This window comes from Thermobia domestica, chromosome 1 (assembly GCF_964235325.1).
Source record: "Thermobia domestica chromosome 1, izTheDome1.hap1.1, whole genome shotgun sequence".
Classification (NCBI taxonomy): Eukaryota; Metazoa; Arthropoda; class Insecta; order Zygentoma; family Lepismatidae; genus Thermobia; species Thermobia domestica.
Window position 1 is genome coordinate 139,225,824 of NC_137454.1, and position 20,675 is coordinate 139,246,498.

Below are 20,675 nucleotides of genomic sequence, written 5' to 3' on the forward strand. Positions count from 1 at the left end.
TCTTTTTCAAGTTCTGTTAGATATTAGACTTGGAAACTGTTAAGCTGACGATTGAATCATTTGGAAAATAAAGTTCTTAGTTTTAAGAAGCAAATCTTTATTGTGTAATTGTCATACCTTTCTTGTTGTCCAGAGACAAACCGGCCCCAGAACAAGCGACGGAAACGAAAAGGTTCACAATCAGGTGCAAATAGTACACCTCCTGCCCCAAATAAGAAGCGATCTCCTGGACCAAACTTCTCGCTAGCATCCCAAGTAAGTATTATTCCCAAAATAACTATTACTCTAGTATTTAGTGTAGCACACACGTTGGTCATTGTGTCAAGAAAGTTTCAAAAATCTGCAAATTAATTACGAGGTTTTAAATCTTAAACACGGTAGTGTACCCAGCTTCAGAAACTTTGATGTTTATATAAAAATAAAAATGCGAAACAAGATTTTGTTGCAAAACTTCCTTGACACAATGTATAACATTATCTTTAACTCATATAGTGGTGGTCGGAAAATCATGTCGGGTTCAGTTCTGGTTAAAATATACTAATATTTTGGTTATTAATTGACCAAATCGTTCGTAAGGTATCCTTTATCTCGAGATAGATATAGGTCTTTCATATTAAGTGAAATTATATTTTGGTATTCTATTCACAGTGTTCTAATTGGATATAATTCTGTTGATCTGTAGCTATTACGTAAGTAATGCCCAGATACTTTCTGTTTTAGCATCACTGGATGAGATTGTAATTTTCTTGTAAGATAAGATTTCAGTTTTCATGAGACAAGAATTATATATAATGTCTTAACATGTTTTAAATGTTTTCTTCTTTTCTTTTGTTTTCTTTTTTTATTTTATTTATTTTTAAAGGTCATTGTGTGTGTATTCCATTTTCGTTCCTATGTTCTTTGTTGTTTGTGGTCGTGCGTCAATCTGATAATTGAAAAATAAAATTCAAATTCTAATCCTGTATCCTGCTAAATTTATCGGCATTTCTCCTGAAGGTATCAAGTATGGTGCCTTTAAATTACAGATTATTTGGCGTCGTTTTCTCGGTTTTTGTGGTCCGTTTCAAAGCTGTTCGTTAAGTACAATAATAAGAATATGGTAATGAGGGAACGAAAGAGAGAGAAAAAACTAAGACTCATTTTTGCTAACATGGTCAGTTCTAAGATTTAACTCTCTTAACTGTGTTAAGTGTCTACGCACCATCTTTGTTTTTCAGTCCACTGATTTATATGTGGAATTATGTAATCTATTTTCTAAGAAGTAAATTGCTATTTTAATGATGTGATTTTACTGATGTCAAGTCTTATTATATGTCCCTTGCTTTTCCAAAATTAGTTCGCATTGTGTATATATACTTAAAATTACTTACATTAAATTTGATTATTAAATATTAAAACTATAAATCATAAATTTTAATTTTTAACGAATAAAGGAGCATTTAAATAGATTTGAAGAAGCCAGTAAAATCAAAGCGTTAAAGTTTTCACGTCATTTAAAAGAAAACAAAAAAGTAATTCCCCATTTAAATCAATGGACTGAAAAAAAGATTTAAATCAATGGACTGAAAAAAAAAAAGGCGCATGTATTCAATACCATTAACGAAATACGTGTTTTAATAGTATCCATGTTCGGCAAATAATCAAAATATTCTTAATTACTTCTGTAACATAATGAAAACGACTTATGAATTCGTATGACGATGTTTAAGGTTTTTTTACTAATGGAAATCAACTTTTAGAAAAAGTCCACTGCACAGATAAATTTTTAGCTGTCTGAATGTTGTATCCGAAGATAGGTTCGAACCCATTCATAAACGTATATAGTGGAACCACGAATCCAGTAGAGCGTGGGTACAATAACTAGTTTCTTCCACTGTGGTTCAGAAAGACCAGTGGAAAACTGGAAGTTAAATAGCTTGAACGGAGAGAGATTGAGAATTAAGAATATCACACGTACAAGAGCTGAGTATTTATGGCTTTATTGCACAGGTATTAACTTGCACATGTTAATTAGTATTTCTCCTAGAAGGAACTCTTAGTGTACTGTACATAAGTATATTTTTATTTAGCAAGTTCTGAATATAATAACCTGATGATCTGTAACTTCGTTATGATTTACTGTTTCCGTATACAATAAAGTTGGTTAAACATTATGAAAGTCAACTAACATTGTGTTGTGTTAAAAATCCTATAATTACAGCTTATAATTTCGAACTTGCTCTGTTGCAGGAGTCATTTAATATTTAAAAAATAAATAAAGTAAACTTGAAAACCTAAGTACTTCGAGCTTTTAGTTAACATTAAAAATGTACCAGTTACAAAATTATTTAATAACACTTTCGTTCATATACAGATTTCAGTATATTAAGACATACATTTGTCGAAACTCATTTAAAAACACCTCGTGTACATCTTCCGATTCGAATGTACTTCACACTACACAATGTGGTGTGAATGTAAAAGGCAGGCTGATCCTAGTGTTTTCAGAGGACATGCTGTTAATAGTTTGGATGTAGACGAAAGTATGTCAGACGAATGTAGTTATATTTATAGATCACAGCTGCATCTGCGATGACAGGGCAACGCCAGAGAACGCTTTTTATTCATGTGACAAATGACTGAGCTTGGCCGGGTGATCGTTCTACAGAATTGATACTTCCATAGAATGTTAGTGGTCTATGGATGGTATGTAGGATAATGGGAGGCAAGAAGGTTCAGCACATCGGGAGTTCTCAGACAGAAGGCTCATTCGTGCCGCCCTAACTGACACGATAGCGACTGCCAGTGCAATCACAGCCACTGTGGCTCCCCATGTGTGCACGAATACCAAACAGTTGATTGTTAGAGACAAGTTAGCGTTCTCGTGTTGCTTTTCAACATTACTCCTGACGCCTGCTTATCGCTAAGAACGTGTTCAGTGGTGTCAGGAGAGACGGCAGAATCGGGGCGAGTGCTTTTTTTTATTTCGGATACAGTAACAGTAATGTGCAAGTCCATGGACGCACAAATGAACAGAAAGTTCAACATATGGATGTTAACATTAATCATACAGCACTCATATGTCATTCTGGTATGGGGGAAATAAAATTACACAACTCCTCACGTGGATCTTCATTCAGGAGGGTTTCCCATTCGTGACGTCGTCAGTCTTGTCCTTTGACCTCACCTGAACACATTCTGACACCCTATTTTCCAGCATGAAAATATGCGTCCCCATACAGCCAGGGAAAAAACATGTACTGTACTCGATATATATTTTCTATTCTGGCCTTCTAGGTCTCCGAATCTGTCCTATCGAGCATGTCATACATAATGCGACGACGCTTGACCACCAAGTAACGGATGTAGGCTCAGGTAAAGACCATACCCCAGCCACGCCAAGATCTAAAACAAGATCTATCATATCCTAGACACCGCCCGAACACTTACTTGTATGGTCATGAGGACTTACACGTAGTATTAAGACAAGTAACTATGTTTTTTGAACATGCAGTTGTAGTAAATATAGTAGAATACGTTTCAAGGTTAATTATTATTTGGTAGTGAATAGAAATCCAGTTTGAAATAGGGACATACTAAGTGACTTTCTTAAAACCCATTGAATCCTAGTATGCTACTTGCACTGTATTTGCTTTACTCTTGAAAATTAATTTATTATGGAAACACATTAGTATTAACGGTTTTTGAAGCTTACGTTTCCTGAATCCAGCTTCTCAATTATTTAATGTTAATGAGTTAAGCGAGACAGAAAGCTTGTATTATTCCATGTTCAATGTAAATCTTCGAACAAACATTTAGCGCAGTTGATTTGAATGAATGTTGATATTTTAAAGTAGTATATTTTTGAATGTCATTCAGTTTATTCTATTTAACTAGATAGTCTGAAAACGTTACTATTTGTGGTATAGAACCTACGAGTAGTGATAACATTGACTCAAATTATGTAGAAGTAGAAATAATAATTAAAAAAAGAATATTAATGTATTTTTAAAGCCAGTTCCAGATAAGCCATGAGGCTATTTTACATTGGAGACTAACTTAAAGTCGCAGTAAGATTCTATGTTTGAAGATACTAACCTAGAATTATGGGGCTGAGGGAAACACCTGGAGCTCGAGCAGATTTACTTAAAGCTCACAAGAGAGTGTTTCCTTTCGACACAGTATGTTGTAAATTGCTTAAAGATTTTATACTTAGAATGTGAGAAAATGTTATACACCGTTGAAAAACGCTAAAAGTGTAATTGGAAATTGAAAACGAAAGTAATAAATATATATGCAAAATCATTAAAACCCTAATCATAGTAGTAACGAAAGTAATATTTGTTATTTAAGTATACCCTAGATCAGTAGTTCCCAACTGTTTTTATCTGGCGCCCGCTCTCGTACATCCTGCATACTTCATATCCCCTTCCCCTTTCCTCCCGCTCATTGGTCTGACCCCATCTGTGGTTTCAGACACACCATTGAATTCTCAACTCTTCAATAATAACAACAATTTATTAAGCAGTTTTTATTTATTAAGATTTTAACTACTTAAAAATCTTGAATAGGAGTAGGAAATACAAAATGTCAAACACGTCTATGAAGTTTGCTAAAGCTAAATTATAAATAGTTGTTACAATTGATGCTTTATTCATAGTTTATTTCTGTCAGTAGCTTGCACCTTCCTTGCTCACTCTTCACGTCCGCCATGTTGGGAACCACTGCACTAGACCATACTAGTAGAATAATGAAAATGAGAAATTAAAATCTTTTCTCATTTTACAGTCATTTTTAGACATATTTTGATTGCAGATATTAATGTGGTTTGTTTAGTTTTATCTTTCCGGTAAGCTAATGAAAACTTGATACGCAGAAAATTAAACTCCATAGTAGGTGCACAAGAAGTAAAAACAGTAACTATTCGGTTGTTTGACAGTCCTATAAGTATTAAGTTCAGCAGAAGTTATTCTGTGTTAAAAGACTGTTTCTTCCGTTGTTACATATATTGCTGTATTTAGGAATTGTTATTATTATTAGTTTTAAGCAACTGCACACATTCAGCATTAATCTCTAACAGTAATGATAGTCTGTTTTTACAAAGTACAGTTTTCTAAAACACTTTCTTAGGCTGATATTCTGTAGCGCATTCTAAAAATCCTTGTATGTTTATTCGTCTGGTATGGTTTCGTTAATAGCTTTGAAGTACTTTAAAAATTGTAATTGGAAAGCGAAACATTTAATGTCATTATGCGGCACTGATTTTTTGAGACAGTTGATAGTTAATGAAACTCGGTTTATTTTATATAAGTCTATTTAGAAAATCCTCACTGAAAGCCAGACATGTTAAAACACAATATAGCACTTTTAGAGAGAGTAAAAATGTACTAGTGGTGTACGGAACGGCTGATAATAAAGAATTATTTATCCGTTACTACCTACAGGAATACTGCTGTTATATTAGTGAACTTATGAACAGAACAGAGATGCAAACTAAAAAAAACTATGAATATAAGTAACATATCATATAACAAACAGACACCGGTAGAAACGCATTTAAGAAAGCCAAGCCTCGTATACGAAATTCGCACCATAGAATATGTGTGTAGAGAGCATGCTGGTAGTAGTTTGAAAGTCGTTTGACAAACGCGAGTATAGTTGTATGTGGATTGTTCAGTGTCTATAATGCCACAAGGCCGGCGAACGCCTGTTGTGTAAGGGACCCCAAGTGTAGCCATATATAGTGGGACTGCTAAAGGTCGATGGGTCATTCTGCAGAATTACCTTTCGTGTGACTCATGTGTCTCTTCATGGCGGAATTGCTAACGCGCATGCCCATAATTCGATTCCGTTGAAAGTCCTTGCCTCGTACAAACTCGAGCACAGGTTCGTATCCCATTTTAGAAAGTACATCTTGTCTCATATACCCTCGATACTGGTAGGGCAGCGATCGCCAGCATAATTGGAACTGCTATGGCCCCATGGGCACACGAAGACTAAACAGTTGATTGTTGGAAGAAAGTTTGTGTTCTTCTAGTTCTCTCGTACGATTATCTCCGACGCCTGCTCATAGCCCAGAACATATTTAGTGAGATTCAAGAGAGATGCAGAAGCGAATAATAAGTGGTTGTATTCAGCGGTTGTATTTTTTCTTTTTAGACACTCTCCATAGAACCCATACCTTGTATTCTGATTCGAGAGCAATAAGCTACACCTCTGGTCTTCATTCAGGGGAATATGATAAGTGCGTCGGAGCTTCATCATGTGGTGGGATAAAGCGCGTCCCCATACTTTAGTGTGTTCTATTCGGTATACGTTTTCTACCGTGCCCTACTAGGTTTGCTGACTTAAGCCTTAACGAGCATGTGTGGTCTGATAGGACTACGTCAAGATTTACAACAAGGCTGGAATATCATTCCCCAGATATACATTCAGCGTCTATACGACTGGCTGACTGCCCGCCTGAAATGATTACACGTGCTAAACATACTGTATAACTTATATGGGATGTCCATATTAGGATCACTACACTCTGCTATCTATTTACCATCTGTAGTCTGGATCCATTAATTCCTACTGCGTATTCGTAAATGCGTTTCCACTAGTGAAAGTAGGAACGTGAGTCAAAATTCAAGAATGAGTATTATACCTAATGATATATATGAATTCTTAATAATTGTATATACGAAACACCTTAGAAATTGGTAAATTCAGTGAGTGAAATAAAGATAAAAGTTTCTTTTCTTTCCTTTTTTTTTCTTTCTTCAAATAAGTACGGGCATACTATGTTTTGGATACAAATTTTCGCATCCTATGACCAATTGGTTACTCGACACAATGTGAAATATTATATGTAAAGTATTTGAGTTGTCTTCTTTTGTTAATAAGAACGGATTTCAGAGGTAGATTGATGATTTCTATATATTTTATAACAGATAAGAATTCATTTAAATTCCGAAGAAAGCTTATTCTAGCGCTAATAAATAAAAATTAAGTTCTTCCGAACTATCTGGGAGCATGTGGTTTAGAAGATAAGAATTTATCCTTAATTTATCACAGTAACTATTAGTAATAAGAACATTTGATAACGTTATAGCTTTTGTAGCTCTTAAAAAAAAAGAAGCGTTTAGAGTTGTACACTATTTGACGATACAGGGGAAACAAAACACATACCGTTGATTGACAATATTTGAACATACTTACTGTAGAAACATAGAACATTATCTAGCTTGTAATTGAAACAAAAAAGCATTAAAATGAACTTATCATTTTCTTTGATGGTACGATGTAAATTTTTATGAATTGTTTGTGTTCTTTCTGTGAGGAGAATTCTTATTAGCCGCAAAGAGCAAAACGAAATTGCATGAAGGATCTCTTAAATAAAGTAGGAAATCAGATGTTTCCAGCTGCATTGTGAGGAAAAAATCATCTGTGTTGAGGATAAAGAGAATGTGCTTAGTCCACCTTCTTTTCTATTTGGCTCCTTATTGAGTGTGTGTGTTCTCATTGACCAGGAACCTGTGCGCCTGAAGGTTTGCTTGTAATGCTGTCGGGATCTCGCTCTGGAGAGGCATTTGTGGTCTGTTTAGGAAGCTGTTGGTTGCTCTCCTTTTTTTAGGTGTGTCTTCATGTTTTGTCTAAAGCTTTTTTGCCAGCCATTGTAAATCCAATTAACATCGTTATGTTGTGTGATGACAGATTTATTATTATTATTTTTCCTGCATGGCAATGCATTGCATTCATGCTTGTGAATTTTTGGTACTAAATTAACATTTTCATATGCTTGCCCTTTGAGATTGAAACGCAGTGCAAGTAATCTGTTGGTTTTCCGTAGGAGGACAGATAACTAAGACGACTTAATGCATGTTTTGCATATCTCTCGAGGGAAAGACGTTAATACAGCATTTAGCTAGTGTTTGAAGTCTTATTCTTCAATTTTGTTTTTAATTTGTGGTGCATTTCTTCGTATGAAATATTTCCCTTAGAGAAACGCATTGGCAAACACACTCAGAATAATTTCTTGTGTTGTGATGTAGAAGTAGTAGATTGTGTATATATTTATATTCTTCGATTGGCTTTCATTATCATATTTCCTTTTGTGGTTATACTTTTTTAAAGAAAATAAAACTCATGTACTAATATGTCGAAATGTTCGTTTGTGTGCAGTTGCTGTGTGACATTCATACTAAAGTGATCTATGTATTTTAAAAGATAACGGTTACGTTATGGAGAATAGTTGATATACTACTGCTTTTTCAGTAGCAAAAATGTCAAGCAATTACTTCAGATGGAATTATGTATACGTTTTCAAATTAAAAGTAATTGGGGAAGATTATTGACTGAGGAAAACCATAAACTTGTTGCAGTAGGAAAATCTAAGATAGAATATATAAAACTTATATTTTCAAGCGAAAAAAAAAAAAAGAAGAAAGAAAAAGAAACGTAACATAGTAGTGTAGTGTGAATACGGGCGTAAAGGACGTTCTGTGTGGTTACTTTTTTTTTTTTTTTTTTTTTTTTTTTAATACGAATCAGGAAAGCATTGAAGTTGTAATAAAGGGCTTCTAGAAAACGATTAAGTACGCAGGTCTTTTCCGATTTACATTATACAACTAGAAAACAAGTGCAAATAGACTATATGTAGACTTGACTTAAATTGATATGTCCAAGAGAGAACGTACTTCCAGCAATGTATATTTGTGCGCATATTAAGGACAGCAGTGAGAGTCAAGGTACGAAGAAAAGACATTAAAATATATTTCACTACTTGTATATTGACAAATTGTTCACTTCGTGGATTGTTGGTGGAGATATATTATATACAGTCTGCTGATAAAATCCTTGTACGAAATGAATGATCATAAATTTTCCACTTACCAAAGTGTTGTAGGCACATTTCCGAGAGATTAAAACAATTTTAGCGAATAGATGTACTGACGTAGATTAAACGTCAAGAGGTCATATATATATACAATCAATTCATGGTAAAATATTCGATGATTTGACGCTTTGTAAGAGATGCGAGAAACGGTGACAGGACCATCAAGCTTCTAGTTAGCACCTTCATCTTTTTGAAGTTGTAGCTTTTAAAACGTGGAGAAAACTTTCTTTCCTTTCGTGTGGTATAAGAAGCTTGGTAAGATTTATTTGCTTAATCTGTATATCTCTTTTAATCTTAAAAATTAAAATGATATTTCCGTTCTAGATACGAATACCTATATCCTGCCTAGAGTAGCTTGGTTGAAAAGGAAGAAATTTAAAAGTTCAGCCTTAGGTTTTCATAGATTTTAAAGAAAGATTTATTGTTTTTCTTTGTGTATGAATCTGCTTTCAAAATTTCTATACATACGCTAGTCTACAGTAAGTAACTTGGTGTTCATATGGTTTTCGATATAAGTTGTACTTCGTAGATATGTAGATGGACAAGTAAAAATTTACTTCTTTCGTTTTGAATATTGATATTTACCACAAATAAGCTATATAAAATCAAAAGGAAGAAACTAGTCTCTTGCATCACATTTGAAAGTAATTGTATTGTTTGCGCCTATTCTTTCAGGCAGCGCTAAGTATATGTAGAGTGTTCCTCGATGTAGTCACGAGCGTTGCAGTGATCAGAAGAATATGGTTAGTTTACGTTGAGATGAACCAACTCTTGATAGAGGAAGTTGTAGACATTTGAAATCAGATTCACATATGTCATCGAAACTACATACGTTTTCTTCAGTATTCCAATCCAACTGAAATTTCATCGCTGATTCGTAAACTTGTCTTTAAAAATCTAAAACTTCCCTTATTAAGTAACGTATTCCTGAGTCTGTGCCTTAAGATTATTCGATACAATCATATTGATAATTATTTCTTTTTAATACCACTATCCCTGGACTGTGATTTTGTAAATATGAGTTTTTCGCAACAAAGTACAAGATAAGTTGTAGTGTCCTGTAGAGATTTTATCCTTTTGACTATCATTTTTGTCCTTTGTATTTGAAAATGAGATCAATATTACTATGGTTAATGTCCAGAAAATTTCAGGAGTAAGTTATAACAAATTTGCCTTCCATATATGACCAATTTTCGATCTATCTCGTAGATCTTACTCCTGTAGTACAAATAAAAAAACGTTGTGTTCCATACGCTTTATGAGTAATTATAAAGGTAAAGAAATCCTTTATGCAAAAAATGGTAAAACAAATCATGATTGAGAGGGTGTGGAGAAATGCTACATATGAGATAGAGAATATATCAGTGCTTTAGTTAACAAATAACTGTAGCAAATGTCCACAATAGTAGTGATTTTTTTTTCTTTCCAGAGTGTGCCTTTGGATTTGATGTTCCATTGAGGAGGGGGAGCCATCTCTCGTATATCTACATAGTGTTTCACAATTCCTGTTCAATATTTGAGAGGTGACTCACAAAAACAAACCAGAACTTCTGTATAAAGGAAGGTCTCTGTTGAGGGGTTCGCAGTTTCTCGGAATATAAATTTTTAACACCACATAGTACTAAAACTACAATTTTTATAGGAAACAGAGAGGATATCATATTTGAACTAGTCAATAGTGTCAAATTCAAAACCTTAAAGAGTTTCACATATTAGTATATCTTTGCTCGGGAAATTATTGAAGCTTCTTCAGTCCACCCCCCCCCCCCCCAAAAAAAAGCAATATATCCAAGATTCTAGTTAGTAGGATATAGTAGTTTTTTTCAGGTACCTCACTAGTTAGTTCATATGGCTTTCGTTATAACAGGAATTGTGAAACAGCTTATATGTATATATATTATTGTAAAAATACAAATAAAATTTAGAGATAGGGAGTCGTGTCTAATATCTCTCAGGTAGAATTTATAGTCGGTGTAAATTTTTGGTGATTTTTTAAAAATTGGTCTATATATATATATATAATATAATATATAATAGAGTTGCAAAATACATGTTCGAACGTTTAGGAGGTAATTCCTTATGTCAAGTGAAAAAAAGGTTCGAATAAGCATGGCTTACCTCCTTTCAGATTTATAAGCCGCCGAAAATGCGAAAAATCAGCTTTTAAAGCATCCTAGCTTGAAACTTGAAAACTGTGCCACGTATTGCCAGGGGTTCAAGGTACTGCACAGAAACTAATATGCGCTCTTACTAAATATTCATGTTTCATAATCATCCGGTATCGGCGCAATGAATTGTATAGAGGAAATTGGAGTACGAGGATACTTTTTTTTAAGTACTAATTAAGCTTTATTGACAATATTGAAGTAGATGGTATTTAAAAATCATTCCATTTCTCTGTTACTAATTGAAATTACTATATCACCTTTCCCTTTCATGTATCAACCAGTATTATTTTCTGACGTTATGCAACTACAGGCAACATATTTTGTCTTCAATGAAAAGCTGTTGATGATAAAGTAGGATGAAATTTCAATATTAACATATCATTTAGTAACGTTTTTAAGGGCGTATTTACTATCTTTCTCCTCTTTAAAAATTAAAAGTACAAAAATACGTGATATCATGGAGTTTAATAAGTAAGCTCTGTTCAAACTCACTGATTATGTTAATAAACGCGAATGGATATAATCTAATGGATACATAAAGGAAAAGACAGAAGTCGCACGGATGAACTGTCAGGGAATTGAACGCAAGTCTTCAGCTTGACAGTAGTTGCTTCTACTGAGTAACAACAACATACTGTTGTTCCATTACTGTTTCATGAAATACAAAACAGTAGTGGTAAATATGAACATTTAAAATGTATTTACAGAGCGCGTTGAAAACAAAGCAAGTTCTTTTGAAATGCTTGTAGAATAAATGGCTACTAAAGGCTTCCTCCTTATTGGACGCTTAAGAAATAACATACAGGGAACTGACTAAATCGTTGTTTATTGAGTGATTGATTTACTGAAAATAGTGTACATCATCCATTAGCAATATCCTTTAGCTTAGCACTTGACTGAAGGACTGCAATGAGTGGTCTAGTAAAAAAGCTCTCACCTCTAATATGTAGAGCCTTGTGTTCGATCTAGGCATAGCTGTGACATTATAGAGAAATGGATAATTTTTAAATATCTACCTGAATATTATTAAAGCTTAATTAGTACTTAAAAGAGTAACCTCGTATCCCAACTTTATCTATACAATTCGTTGCGCGAATATCGGAGGATTTTGAAACATAGATATATATTAAGAGCGCATATTAGTTTCTGGGCAGTTTTGCGATGGTGCCACAATTTTCAAGCTAGGTTCTTTTAAAACCTGATTTTTCTCATTTTTGGCAGCTTATAACTGAAAAGAGGCATTTTTCGACTCATGCTTATTAAAATATTTTTTCTTTCATTTGATTTAAGGAATCACCTCTTAAGCGTTGTAACATGTATTTTACAACACCCTGTATATATTCACAATAGGGAAGAATAATGAATAGAAATGCACCATTATGAAAGAGTGGTAGATGATTTTTTTGTTTGTTTTTTGGAAATAGGTGTCCGTCATTTTTTACCTTGGCTTGTTTTTTTCCTTTATTCTATATTTTTACATCATCTTTCCAAAAAATGTAGAGAGAATTAACCTAGTGTAAGAGCTATTTCACAGACCTGGCTGTTCATTCAGGCGTGTGTGAAGTGTAGTGATGAAAAATACATGGAAAGGACAAAGCGCAACGTACACATTTTGATGAAGAACCATCAGGACTGGAAAGTGTAATCCAGTCATTTTTTTAAATAATCAGTATTATAATAAAAATAAGCCTCTAGAATAATGTGTACGAAAATTTAGTGAAAAATTGAATATAAAAAGGTAAATCTCATCAACATAGATTTATTTTTCTTATCTTTAAAGTTTTAATCATAATATAAAATTTATAGTGTACAAAAAACAAAAGACAAATCTGTTGTGAGATTTGCAAAGTATCTCGCATTTCAATATATTCTCCAATCATCTATCTCATATATCTAAAAGTAATTCTGATATATATGTCTATATATATGCTATTCAACCTTCCTGAATAAACCCTAACGTGAAGGGAGTCATGCATTTTTTTAAAATACTACTTCGAATCCTAACATGAACTATTCGTTTCTATCCATCCTATAACCATCAAAACATACCACCCATCATATAACCAAAACATTTCTATTTGCAGTTTCAAAGCATGCCAAACCTAATAATTTGCAAAATTCTCCCTCCGTAGACTAGTTTCATTTTAGTAGAAGTACATTAATATTCATCCCAGTACAGTAAAATTCCACATATATCAATATTACCTATTTCACACTGTTTTGACTTTCATGCTTCCGATTTACTTCAGTTGTATAAAGTTTCAATAACTTCAGATGTTTCTTATTTTGTCGATTTTTTTAAGTGAAAAAGAAAATATTTTAGATGATTTCAGAAATATGTGTTTATGTATATAAAGTTACATAAACATTGACAAGCGCTTTGAATCTCATCTGAAAGATCAAATATCCATTGAATTTTATATATGTGTCAACGAATTTCAATACAAAGTGTACAGTAATGTTCAGAACACTTATTCTTATTTTTAAAACGCTCCTCTCTGAAAACTTAAAACGTTGAGCGAGGGATAAAATAAAAGTGCGAGGAACTTCATGTCATGCATAATCACGAGCAATAGCAAATAACAGTTGGATATACAATTAATTTTTCTTTCAGTTGAAAATGATCATGCTGATGGAAACCTTTAACATAGATTTACTCCGTTGTTTTTGTAGGTTCAACTGAAAAAATATATCAAATGTTTTGGAACGATTAACAATCGAAGTTTCATCTGTTGTAGAAACTAGAGTTTTTCAATAATTATAAGAGAAGTATAAGGAAAAACGGCAATTTTGAAAGTATCATAATTGAATTACACTTTGTAACTTTACTGTTTGAGATTTCTAATGCATTGTTATTTACTGTAGGAAAAAAGGACTTAGGAAACCTTTGAAATTTCGTTTGTTTCTTTTCTGGCAGGATGTGATGGTAGTTGGTGAGCCCTCGCTGATGGGAGGAGAATTCGGAGATGAAGATGAGCGTCTTATCACGAGGCTGGAAAACACACAATATGATGCACAAAATAGCATGGAAGAGAACAGTTTTTCTGACTCACCCATGACTAGTGGTGCCAATTCATGGACAGGTAGTGGGGAACGCCCTGTTGCCACTACGCAAGGTAATACCCCTTCCAGCCAGGACTCTGAAAAGAAGTCGCCGGCAGTGAGCCAGTAGTCGGAACATTCCTAGCCCTCAAGGTTGTGCATTTTGTGTCTCTGCCCTTGAGTAGACTTAACTACAGTATTGTGCCCGCTGTTGTGGAAAACAAAAAAATAATAATTTTACACAGATTGACTGTGAAATTGCAATGGATGTGTTGTGCGGGACGTGTTTAAAGTACGGCGTTAAAAAAAGCACACAAATTCTGTATTATGTACTTAATAGAAAGAAAAAGTAACGAAGAAATAAGCTAAGAGTGATGTTATTACATCTGCTTACAAAACAAAAAGACAAAAAAACGATAAGTATTTCTACATGGTATTAAAGAAAACAAGTGAGCCTGGACACCTATGAAAAATAATTCGTATATTCGGCAGTGCGAGGGAATAGGGTAGGGTCATATTGAGAAATGCTGTATCTGTTGTGTTAGTGAGTGTTTTATCCCCGGGAAATGTTTCTATTAGACATTTCTGTAGATTACACTGTCTGTTTCCCAGTAAAAAAATGAAAAATACAAAAAATATCAAAGTACATTTATAAAAATGCAAATGTTATATAATTCATGTCTGTTGGAGGTACAAGTTTTTTCTTCCGTAAACAAAAACAAAAACAAACCAAAATAGCACTCATTTCCAGTTTGTAATTATTCCAAATGACAAAAGAAGGATTAAAAACACCCCCTCCCTAAAAATAAAAGATAAATTTTGTATAGTGCAGTTTTTAGATTATCAGGATGATCCTGTATTTAAGAGAAACCAGTTAAAAAGTAAAAAAATAAAAACTGGGGAAATGTGAGAAAAAGATGGGCGACTGAATCTCTGTTGAATTCTTATTACTATTATTTTTTCGACAAGTTTCCACCAATTAAAAGAAACGGTGGTGTTGTGGTTTTGACGATTGATACATCAAGACTTCAGTATTTTTCACGAGGTCTCATTTCTAACTGTATTTTTACAACTCTCTGTCTGTAGATGTGTGTGTTTGTCCATATTTTTTTCTGTTTTTAACTGTGAACTTGTGCTCTATAAGTGCAATCTATTTCTCTCTTGTGTTGTTTCCAAGTGACAGGAGATGCTGGATCTGATAAACAAACAAAAATATTAAAAACGCTTTTTTTTTTCGTGTTTGCTCTCCCACTACAGGCGTGACAATACAAGAACGAAAGGAAGCAAAGAAAATAATGTGTGACAGTATTTATTATTATTTTTTTCTTCTTATATTCATCACTGTAAAAGCATTCGTATCTTGGTGGATTTGTGCATTGTAATATGCAACCATTCCAGGAACCAGTTAAAACAAAGGAACGAGAAAAAAAAAACATTATAGTAGGTACTTTCAACGTATCTAAATTTGGTGCAAACTACTGTAGAATTTAGACTGAAGAAATTCTTTTATATTATTATTATTATAATTATTATTGGCCATTTGTACAAAGGTGACCTGTCTCAAAGTTTCTTCAGAATTCGATTAAAAGCAGATTAAAGAATTCAAGATGGTTACAGGATATGAGTTTTTGTTTTTCAGCTGATATATATGTGTTAACTAACTAACCTAATCGCCTGATAATATGAAAAGGTAAGTTCTTGTACATTATGAATTTTCTGGGATGGTCATTTATACAAAGATGTCTTATTTAAAGATTTCTCCATACATTTTCACAGACAGCTTTCTAGATATATATAAGAAAAAATATAGTATTCTGAATAAACAATACAAATGTTAAAATCTAAATGATATTACTTCAGTCGAAGCTTAGTTCATCTACTGGATTATTTTAGTAATTTATTAACCTTCGGTAAGTAGTTGAACTGGCTGTCCTCATTTTTATGTTCGCATAAATACTGAAATACTAAAAAAAAAAACATGTTTTAGCACGGAAGAGCCTGTAAAAAAAAATGGAATTAAATTTCCCAAACAGAATTCTATAACGCTTTTCCTAGATACGCAAAAGATATCAAGAGCTCCTCCGTGGCTAAGCGGTTAGCGTACGCGCCTTTGGCGTGGGAGACCCGGGTTCGATTCCCGGCGGGAGCTCATGTGGTTCGGATTCCACGTTAATCAGTAGGTCCACGTCTCATATAGCCTCGCTGCTGAACGGGACGTTAAACTCAAAATCAACTCAACTCAACGCAAAAGATATCAAGTTGCTGCCTAAACCCTATAATGGAGTCAAAAAGAATGTACGTTTTCAAAGTAAGGTAGCGTGTTTATTTAAAATGGGCAAAGCTATTATCCAATTCAGAATTGTTACAGAGTCCGAATGAAAAACCAGAGGTCTAGAACATCAAATGCAATTGCTAGAATGTTATATAGGTAGACTAAAACAAAATTAAAAATATATGTCAAAGAATACCGTTAGGGATGCGAAAACCGAACACCCTTTCAGGTTTTTCGAAGCATTTAGAAGAAACCGCATTTAGACTAAAGAATTTTATTTGGATTATTATTTTTTAAATCAGTTTATTCTTTTAAATAATCAAAGACTTCATATAGAGAAGGGTTGGTTAAATAAATTATTATTAAGTATTCTCCATTTTGGCAGGTTCTGGGACTAATGATGTTTTAAGGTTTGGACCTGGAAATGTTTCTTCCACATTTATCGATCTTTAGCTTTCTTTTTTTAACTCACAGTATTTTCTTCTATTTTTCAAATCCATGGATCAGTTGTGTTGTTCTTCCTACCCCACACTTTCCTTCCATCTTTACTTCTGTGGCGGTATGAAGAAGATAATTTCTCCGCAAGATGTGCCCAATCCAATTGGCCTTCCTACGAAGGGTGCTGGCTAAAAGCGCCCTCTTTTTTCCTACCTGTTTTAAAACATCTTCATATGATTCTCTGTCCATTTTATCTTCACCATCTTCCTCCAACAGCACATTTCGAAGCTCACTAAATATTTCTTCCCTAACTTCCGTAATGTCCAAGTCTGAATCATGCAGTCCAATACTCCATATATAGGACTTGACCAAATTCTTCCTTAGTCCTTTACTGGATTCGTTAAGAGTGATCTCTTCTTGTTGAATAAATAAATGGCACAGTTTTTTTTTTTTTTTTTTTTTTTTTTTTTTTTTTTTTTTTTTTTTTTTTTTAAAAGGCATAGGGTAAACACCAATATGAGTTGGCAACCTTCACTTGCGAAACAAAAGTTGTCAACCTTCACTAGTCTGACCTCGCCATTTTACAGCGAGCTACATCATCACGATGAGAGAATTGCGTCAACATACAAGAAAATGCGTCTTTGCACTGTTCTTCCCAGTGAGCCCATTTTTTCTCTTCAATATTTTCATTTATTTTACTCATATTATAGACATCGACAATCAAGCCTCTAGGCGAGAACAAAAACATTTGAAGCGCAAGAAACATGCAGTAATAAAAATTTGAAATAAATGAAATTATTATTTTCTGTTGTGTATTGTTTGATACAAAGGAGAAAATAATGTTCTAGCAGGTTGTATTGAAATTAATTAAGAGACTTAATCCTGTTGTAGAGCGTAATTATATGTTATGAATATTTATTTGATCTAATGTTGTTTGGGTTATTTAGTAACTGCTGAAATATTCAGTAGGAACCCCATTTTCTTCAGCGTCGTTTTCTTAAACATCTACACAAAATCATCACATCACAAAACATCCATCGTTATGGTATAGTCTTTCCAAAAGAAAAACATTTCTTCTGGTTATAGTAACATAAACATTTCGCAGAACAACTGTAAAACTTTTCTTGGTACTACTGAAAACGATCCTGAATTGTGCAGATACCGTTTCACCTTGATCTACGCGTAATCATTTACGTGTGAATAACGTGTTGCATTCCATACATTTTGTACTGCTTTAGCTTGTCATAAGTATCCTTTACTGTAGGTTTGCAGTTTGAGTTACATAAAGAAAAGTTTTAGAATGGTTTTGTGAAAATTCAAATTTTTAAGGGGCAATTTTTGTTACTGATATTATCGAGGTATTTTTATTTCGAAAGAAGCGTTTTTATTTTGATACGTCTATGCCATATGATGTGATAAGTGTGGTGTAGGTGTCGGGAATTACTAAACAACAGATGTATACCAAGATTAGTCCAAGTGAATATTTGTAACCATGCGTCATTTTAGTTCCTGAAGTTATGTATACTCGTATTATAAAGATTTACATTCAGATCCACAAAATTATCATGCAATTTTTAAAAAAATATTTTTAAACGATTATATACGCTAAAAAAGTGGCCCAAATTGAAGAAGTGGAATGGTTCTAGTTTGATCATTTTCAGCTAGACGTGAAAAATAGTATCCTTTCTAAAATTATGGGCTTTGTTCCGATATAACGAGGTCTTGTGAAAAAGATACATTCAATTTTTCAGAGATGACTGATATTCATGTTCTCCAACTCAAATGATATGTTTGATCATAAAAGAATGGGGTATTATACTCTGAAAATTACTTCTAATAAGGAACAGAAGAAACAACCGATAATTTTAATACAAAATCTCGGTAGGTGTAGATTCACTGAAATTAAAAGTGTGTAAAATTGCAGTTGGGCTAGGGAGTGAACCCGGGTTTCCAGCTTAAAATTGCAGGTGCTCATTACCTGCCTGCCTTTTCTTTTCTTTCTTTCTTTTTTTTTTTTTTTAACTATTTATTATTTTTTTCAAATATACAATTATTGTAATGTGTAAAGTAGTAAAAGTGAAATATTGAAATGTAACACCAAAAGCGTCTTTTAATCGTAGAGAATTCAGGTATTTGAAAATGCTGAAATGAGAAAAAACATCAGTGGCGTTTCTGTATGCGATTTACTCTTACTTTTGACAACTCTTAATTGTCAATTTATTTAAGGTTTTCCAGTTATTAACTAAAGAAAAATTTTAAATTACATGGGTAGTTACTGACGTATTTATATTATTATTATTTCTGCAAATCAGTATTTCGTAAGAGTATTAATGCCCTAACTGGTGGGAGTAAATGTACTTATATTTAAAAAAAAAATCTGAAGGTATTACGTAATCGGATCATATGAAGATGATTTATCAAAATGTTCAGCTTATACAACAGAACGTAACGAATGACTTCATTTAAAAAAAATACGTTCAAGTGTTCGTTATTTGTTTCTACTGATAAAGTATTGCAACTGCCTGCTTCATTTTTTCGTTTTAAGTGGGAAAATACAGAGAATGAAAAAAACTTTATAAGGAAATGTAGAAAGTTTACTTTTATAAAGTGATTCGAAGTACAGTAGAGCGTCGATTATCCGAACGTCGGTCAACCGAAAGACCGCTTAACCGAACCGTGTCTCGCTCGCACCTCGCAAATGAAGATGAAAGTATACCAACAGCTTCTGAGGCGTTCACTTGTTTAGATACTGCCTTGCGATGGTTTGAAGCCCAAGATGAAAGTGACCACTTTCAGATATCTGTAATGAAAAAAGTACGTGACTTAGCTGCTCGTAAGCGTGTAGGCTTGCTTAGACAGACCAAAATAAAGGATTTTTTTTAAACGTTAATTTTGTGTACTGTGTGTATTGTTCATGCAAAATGCGTATGTAATATGTACATATTTTTGTTTAATAAACTGTACCACATACTATATATTCCTACTAAAGTTGCCTTTGTACGTTACTTTGTAATACTTAAAGAGATGCCTGTTTTTATGAATAAATTTACTGTACAGTACTTCTTTTTGGCAAATAAACATGTACAGTTCGATTATCCGAACAAACCAGTTTTCCGAACACCCATGTCCCCCAATTACTTCGGATAATCGACGCTCTACTGTATAAAAGAAATCCCGTGTTAAGGAAAAAGTGTTATTAGCAGAAAACAACTGAGATCTCGATCAAAAATACCTATGAATACAAACCTCAGAAACGGATAGGTACCTAAAATAGCGTAAATATATTTTTAAATATTGTTTATATTATAAAACTACCAAGTTAGAGCTGAGTTTATCCTGTATACTTGACTGGTTTTAACCTCAAGCAATGAAGGTGATCGGAGACACTAAAGGAAATATACACCATATTGCATCATCAAAGTCGAATAATTTTTAAGGACAATTCTTGAAAAGTAACAATTTTATAGGAAAACTAATAACTTAACTTCTGCTTAACTTCTTTTTATTTTCGTCAAGTTAGGATGAATTTACCCCGTTGCTTTTACTTTAACTAATTTAAACCCAAGACGACGACAAAACATGCTATACTTTATAAAAATCCAAGGATTTTTATCCTTATTTTGTAACTTCACTTTATAAGTTACTTCCATCAATTCGTAAAATAATCAAATTAGTTTGTAAATTTCTAACTTGGGACTTGATTTTATTTTATTTTATTTTATTTTATTTTTTAACCGCAAAGAATAGGCTTATTTCCGAAGCTTAAACAAAAACTACGCACGTAAGTTTCATTAATGTCATGTATTTTAGGAAAATTTTCGAGAAACAACACAAGCACACAAATAGATGAGTCAAATAGTAGAAACTCACGTTCGAAAAGTTCTCACGAAATTTG

General features: G+C 33.2%; 1 protein-coding gene across 5 annotated transcripts in view; it reads left to right on the forward strand.

Moving 5' to 3' along the window:
• Chi (LIM domain-binding protein 2 Chi) overlaps positions 1 to 14,306 on the forward strand; it is a 142,390-nt gene extending 128,084 nt beyond the window's left edge. For 3 of the 5 annotated variants that reach the window (XM_081763752.1, XM_081763758.1, XM_081763749.1), the window contains exons 8-9: positions 134 to 255; positions 13,946 to 14,306. In XM_081763752.1, coding sequence (XP_081619878.1) covers positions 134 to 255; positions 13,946 to 14,200 — 377 coding nt within the window. In that variant the 3' untranslated portion in view covers positions 14,201 to 14,306. Of the gene's footprint in view, positions 1 to 133; positions 256 to 7,493; positions 7,598 to 13,945 lie in introns of all 5 variants that reach the window. The other 2 variants (XR_014132105.1, XR_014132104.1) reach the window with 1 other exon arrangement.
• Positions 14,307 to 20,675: the final 6,369 nt, after the last annotated feature.